At 41.6% G+C, this 7500-nt stretch overlaps 1 protein-coding gene across 6 annotated transcripts in view; it reads left to right on the forward strand.

Annotated features, from left to right (window-relative positions):
• best4 (bestrophin 4) overlaps nucleotides 1-7500 on the forward strand; it is a 115558-nt gene that overhangs the window by 9563 nt on the left and 98495 nt on the right. For 2 of the 6 annotated variants that reach the window (XM_058412875.1, XM_058412876.1), the window contains one exon: nucleotides 1344-3969. The exons of 2 other annotated variants lie outside the window; for them this stretch is intronic. In XM_058412875.1, the coding sequence (XP_058268858.1) occupies nucleotides 1344-2497 (1154 nt within the window). In that variant the 3' untranslated portion in view covers nucleotides 2498-3969. Of the gene's footprint in view, nucleotides 1-1343; nucleotides 3971-7500 lie in introns of those variants that run through there. 2 more of the 6 variants (XR_009206946.1, XM_058412877.1) reach the window with 2 other exon arrangements.

The raw sequence follows: 7500 nt of genomic DNA on the forward strand, positions 1-7500 counted from the left end.
TTGTGTAACTGTGTGTCTCTGTGTTGTGTAACTGTGTGTGTGTGTCTCTGTGTTGTGTAACTGTGTGTGTGTGTGTCTGTGTTGTGTAACTGTGTGTGTGTGTCTGTGTTGTGTAACTGTGTGTGTGTGTCTCTGTGTTGTGTAACTGTGTGTGTGTGTCTTTGTGTTGTGTAACTGTGTGTGTGTCTGTGTTGTGTAACTGTGTGTGTGTGTCTGTGTTGTGTAACTGTGTGTCTCTGTGTTGTGTAACTGTGTGTGTGTGTGTGTGTGTGTCTGTGTTGTGTAACTGTGTGTGTGTGTGTCTGTGTTGTGTAACTGTGTGTGTGTGTGTGTGTGTCTCTGTGTTGTGTAACTGTGTGTGTGTCTGTGTTGTGTAACTGTGTGTGTGTCTGTGTTGTGTAACTGTGTGTGTGTGTCTGTGTTGTGTAACTGTGTGTGTGTGTTGTGTAACTGTGTCTGTGTTGTGTAACTGTGTGTGTGTGTTGTGTAACTGTGTCTGTGTTGTGTAACTGTGTGTCTCTGTGTTGTGTAACTGTGTGTGTGTGTGTCTGTGTTGTGTAACTGTGTGTCTCTGTGTTGTGTAACTGTGTGTGTGTGTCTGTGTTGTGTAACTGTGTGTGTGTGTGTGTCTGTGTTGTGTAACTGTGTGTGTGTGTCTGTGTTGTGTAACTGTGTGTCTCTGTGTTGTGTAACTGTGTGTGTGTGTCTGTGTTGTGTAACTGTGTGTGTGTGTGTCTGTGTTGTGTAACTGTGTGTGTGTGTGTCTGTGTTGTGTAACTGTGTGTCTCTGTGTTGTGTAACTGTGTGTGTGTGTCTGTGTTGTGTAACTGTGTGTGTGTGTGTGTCTGTGTTGTGTAACTGTGTGTGTGTGTCTCTGTGTTGTGTAACTGTGTGTGTGTGTCTGTGTTGTGTAACTGTGTGTGTGTGTCTGTGTTGTGTAACTGTGTGTCTCTGTGTTGTGTAACTGTGTGTGTGTGTGTCTGTGTTGTGTAACTGTGTGTGTGTCTGTGTTGTGTAACTGTGTGTGTGTGTGTCTGTGTTGTGTAACTGTGTGTGTGTGTGTCTCTGTGTTGTGTAACTGTGTGTGTGTCTGTGTTGTGTAACTGTGTGTGTGTGTCTGTGTTGTGTAACTGTGTGTGTGTGTGTCTCTGTGTTGTGTAACTGTGTGTGTGTGTCTGTGTTGTGTAACTGTGTGTGTCTGTGTTGTGTAACTGTGTGTGTCTGTGTTGTGTAACTGTGTGTGTGTGTGTGTGTGTGTGTGTGTGTCTGTGTTGTGTAACTGTGTGTAACTGTGTGACTGTGTTTGTGTGTTGTGTAACTGTGTGTGTGTGTCTGTGTTGTAGGACTCGTTTGCCTCGCTGGACTTGTCTCTGTCCTGTGTGTGGTGTCTGGCTCTGAGGGAGGTGACCGATGCGAGTGTCCAGCAGCCACCATCATGCATCACTTTCCTTCCCGTATCTCCAACCAGACGTGTTGTCTGAACTTCACTGGATCTTCATTTCCACATTTCTCATGGGCCACATTAAGGTTCAGGCCCAACCTTCAGATCCTGGATCTGTCCTCCTGTAACGTGACACATCTCCACGACACGGCTGCAGGGTCCACTCCTGCTTCTCTCCGAGAGATTTATTTAAATCAGAACCAGCTCCGGGTCCTTCCTCCAGATTTCCTTGTTGATGCAATCAGCTTGGAGGCGCTGGATTTGGGGCAGAACCTTCTGGAGGAACTTCCTGTCCATTTCCTAAAGAATGCTGAAAATCTGCAAGTTCTGATTCTTAGTGGAAATCGTTTGGAATCAATTCCTGCCTCCGTCCTGAAACTTCCTCTACAGCAGATGGACTTATGGGGGAATCTCTGGACATGCTCTTGCTCGTTCATGGAGGTTCTTCACTCTGCTGATCAGGGCAACTCCAGCAGGCTGCAGGACATGGTAGCTAACCTGACATGTTCCTCTCCGGAGAAGCTTTCAGGCAGGACGCTTTGGTCAGTCCACGTCGATGAGGTTTGTCGTCTTTCAGGCCTGAACGCTCTCTTCATCCTGCTTCCGCTCCTACTCCTCGTCCTGCTGACCCTCTGCTGGTGTTGCGGGAGGAAGGAGGAGAAGAAAGACTCGACCAAATTTGGGACGGTGCATATGAAGAATGAAGATTTAAGCAAAGAGAGCACAAAGGACAACATGCTGAAGAACCAACTGATGTTCAGACCCTCCTCAGCTCTTCTGGGCAGCACGAGGGACATCTACGAGGAAGTGGAGGTCAAACTGGGGTCAGTGGACTCTCTGGAAACTCCACCTTCCACCTCATCTGGTAGAGAGGAGAACCAGGAACTGGACAGTAAGCAGGATCTAGAGACGGTGAGTGTGAGCAAGGTGATGAGGGACTCGGCAGATCGAGAGAAGGCATACATGATTCAGTCCACTAAATACTACAGCCTGGTCCCAGGGCTGGAAATGGACGACTCGGACCATGGCGAATACGAGACTGTGGATCTGTCATGAAGCTTCGTTTTCACCTCCGAGCTATTCCGGTCTCGTTACGTAACCTGGAGTAATTATGCAGCAGTTATGGAGGTTTCAGGGTTACTGAGGAGATGAAGCACTTGGAGATGTGAGATCAACACCAGAGAATAAATTCCAGGCTTTCAAACACAAACCTGGTCCATGAGTCGAGTCTGAATCAGAATCAAGTGAAGTTCATTCTTTTGATTCATTTGTTATGGGGTGTGGTTTCACACAGAGCTATCAAAGAAGAGAACGTCTTCATGAAGCACTTTCATTCACGAGTTCTAATGAGTCACAAATCCAGCAAAGATAGAAAAGAATCAAACTTCTTATGATTAAAGAAATATGTCAATAACTTGTTTAAAACTTTCCTGTGTCACCTCCAGAATTTATTTTGTCTTTCTGGTTTTAAAATCTGCAGAACACACGATAGCTCAGTGCTACAGCTCCATCCTTATCGAGGTGAGCAACTTGAGGAGCCTGGTGATGAAGGGTTCTAGCACGCAGGTGTGTAGTGACCTTGCTGTGTTTAATGAGACATTGGACACATGAGATGTGAGGAATGTGGATTAAACATCTTAACTCGCAGGTGCTTTGTGTTCAGCCTCACACAGGGATAATTACAGAACCTGATACAGAACCTGATACAGAACAGAGAAGTTCTTCATCAGGGTATTTCATCAGCAACAGACTACTCCATCTTCATCTACATCATCATCATCATCATCACGGTTCTAGATCCCATAATTCATCCTACAGAACAGGGACGTTACTCCTGACTGAATTAATATGGATAAAGATAACATATATAGAGAGAACCTTGAAACTGGTTCTTTATGTGTTCTTTAGTGTTCCATGTAGAATCTCTCAGGTAACCAGTGACTTCTTAACGAACCCTGGTTCCTAAGAGTCTAGCTTTCTAAGGAGATTCTGGAACCTTTAGCATTTCTTCTCTTGTCCTTGGTTCCTGCATGCCTCAGAGCAGAACCTCTTTTGTGGATAAGTGAATGTTCTTTTGTTTTTCTGAATTACTTTTAAGGAAGCCTTAATTCTGCTGGAGGAACCAGCAGAATTCTGCTGTTGGGTTTTAGAGAACCTTTCAGGGTTCTAGATTTGGTGAGAGAGTAATGAAGGACTGTTGGAGTTACAAACAGTTGTGTTACAGAATGAAGTCTTTAATAAAAAAGGAAATGAATTATTCCTGAGTTCTGGGTTTTGTAGAAGCGTGATGAACTGGAGGTGCTCGGACTGGACACTGAACACTGGACAGAACCTGTGGGGGTTTAACTGGACTGTGTTTTTATCACTGCTCTAGTATCCTGTCCAGACAGGAGAATATCACAACCATGAAATTATAGATGAGGTAGCTAACACACTGCTAGCAAAAAGAGCTAATTGGTGGTTAGCATATGAGATTAGCACACACACACACACACACACATTGAGTGATGACAGATGAATGGAGTGGATTAGAATTGTATGGTGTGTGTGTGTCTCCACCAAAACACACACTCACACACAGTTTCACTCAGTTACTCTGTAATTTTACACCACACACACACACACACACACACATACACACACACACACATACATACACTGAATATCGTAACAAACACACACACACTCATACACTGAATATCGTAACACACACACACACACTCATACATACACTGAATATCGTAACACACACACACACACACACATACATACACTGAATATCGTAACACACACACACACACTCATACACTGAATATCGTAACAAACACACACACACACATACACTGAATATCGTAACACACACACACACACACATACATACACTGAATATCGTAACACACACACACTCATACACTGAATATCGTAACAAACACACACACACACACATACACTGAATATCGTAACACACACACACACACACTCATACATACACTGAAGATCGTAACACACACACACACACATACATACACTGAATATCGTAACACATACACACACACATACATACACTGAATATCGTAACAAACACACACACATACATACATACACTGAATATCGTAACACACACACACACACACACACATACACTCATACATACACTGAATATCGTAACACACACACACACACACACACACACATACATACACTGAATATCATAACACACACACACACACATACATACACTGAATATCGTAACACACACACACACACACACACACACATACACTCATACATACACTGAATATCGTAACACACACACACACACACACACACACATACACTCATACATACACTGAATATCGTAACAAACACACACAGACACACTCATACATACACTGAATATCGTAACACACACACACATACATACATACACTGAATATCGTAACACACACACACACACACACACATACACTCATACATACACTGAATATCGTAACACACAGACACACACACACACACACATACACTCATTCATACACTGAATATCGTAACAAACACACACAGACACACTCATACATACACTGAATATCGTAACACACACACACACACATACATACACTGAATATCGTAACACACACACACACACACACACACTCATACATACACTGAATATCGTAACACACACACACACACACACATACATACACTGAATATCGTAACAAACACACACTCATACATACACTGAATATCGTAACACACACACACACACACACACACACATACATACACTGAATATCGTAACAAACACACACACACACTCATACATACACTGAATATCGTAACACACACACACACACACACATACACTCATACATACACTGAATATCGTAACAAACACACACACACACTCATACATACACTGAATATCGTAACAAACACACACACACACACTCATACATACACTGAATATCGTAACAAACACACACATACACTCATACATACACTGAATATCGTAACAAACACACACACACACTCATACATACACTGAATATCGTAACAAACACACACACACACTCATACATACACTGAATATCGTAACAAACACACACAGACACACTCATACATACACTGAATATCGTAACACACACACACACACATACATACACTGAATATCGTAACACACACACACACATACATACACTGAATATCGTAACAAACACACACACTCATACATACACTGAATATCGTAACACACACACACACACACACATACATACACTGAATATCGTAACAAACACACACTCATACATACACTGAATATCGTAACACACACACACACACACACACACACATACATACACTGAATATCGTAACAAACACACACACACACTCATACATACACTGAATATCGTAACACACACACACACACACACATACACTCATACATACACTGAATATCGTAACAAACACACACACACACTCATACATACACTGAATATCGTAACAAACACACACACACACACTCATACATACACTGAATATCGTAACAAACACACACATACACTCATACATACACTGAATATCGTAACAAACACACACACACACTCATACATACACTGAATATCGTAACAAACACACACACACACTCATACATACACTGAATATCGTAACAAACACACACACACACTCATACATACACTGAATATCGTAACAAACACACACACACACACTCATACATACACTGAATATCGTAACACACACACACACACACACACACACACACATACACTGAATATCGTAACAAACACACACACACACTCATACATACACTGAATATCGTAACAAACACACACACACACACTCATACATACACTGAATATCGTAACACACACACACACACATACATACACTGAATATCGTAACACACACACACATACATACATACACTGAATATCGTAACACACACACACACACTCATACATACACTGAATATCGTAACACACACACACACATACACTGAATATCGTAACACACACACAGACACACATACACTGAATATCGTAACACACACACACACACACACATACACTGAATATCGTAACACACACACACACACTCATACATACACTGAATATCGTAACACACACACACACATACACTGAATATCGTAACACACACACACACACACACATACACTGAATATCGTAACAAACACACACACACACATACATACACTGAATATCGTAACAAACACACACACACATACATACACTGAATATCGTAACACACACACACACACACACTCATACATACACTGAATATCGTAACACACACACACACATACACTGAATATCGTAACAAACACACACACACACACATACATACACTGAATATCATAACACACACACACACATACATACACTGAATATCGTAACACACACACACACTCATACATACACTGAATATCGTAACACACACACACACTCATACATACACTGAATATCGTAACACACACACACACACATACATACACTGAATATCGTAACAAACACACACACACACATACATACACTGAATATCGTAACACACACACACACACATACATACACTGAATATCGTAACACACACACACACACATACATACACTGAATATCGTAACACACACACACACACATACATACACTGAATATTGTAACACACACACACACATACATACACTGAATATCGTAACACACACACACACACATACATACACTGAATATCGTAACACACACACACACTCATACATACACTGAATATCGTAACACACACACACACTCATACATACACTGAATATCGTAACAAACACACACACACACATACATACACTGAATATCGTAACACACACACACACATACATACACTGAATATCGTAACAAACACACACACACATACATACACTGAATATCGTAACACATACACACACACATACATACACTGAATATCGTAACACACACACACACACATACATACACTGAATATCGTAACACACACACACACTCATACATACACTGAATATCGTA

Source organism: Hemibagrus wyckioides, linkage group LG17 (genome assembly GCF_019097595.1).
Source record: "Hemibagrus wyckioides isolate EC202008001 linkage group LG17, SWU_Hwy_1.0, whole genome shotgun sequence".
NCBI lineage: Eukaryota > Metazoa > Chordata > Actinopteri > Siluriformes > Bagridae > Hemibagrus > Hemibagrus wyckioides.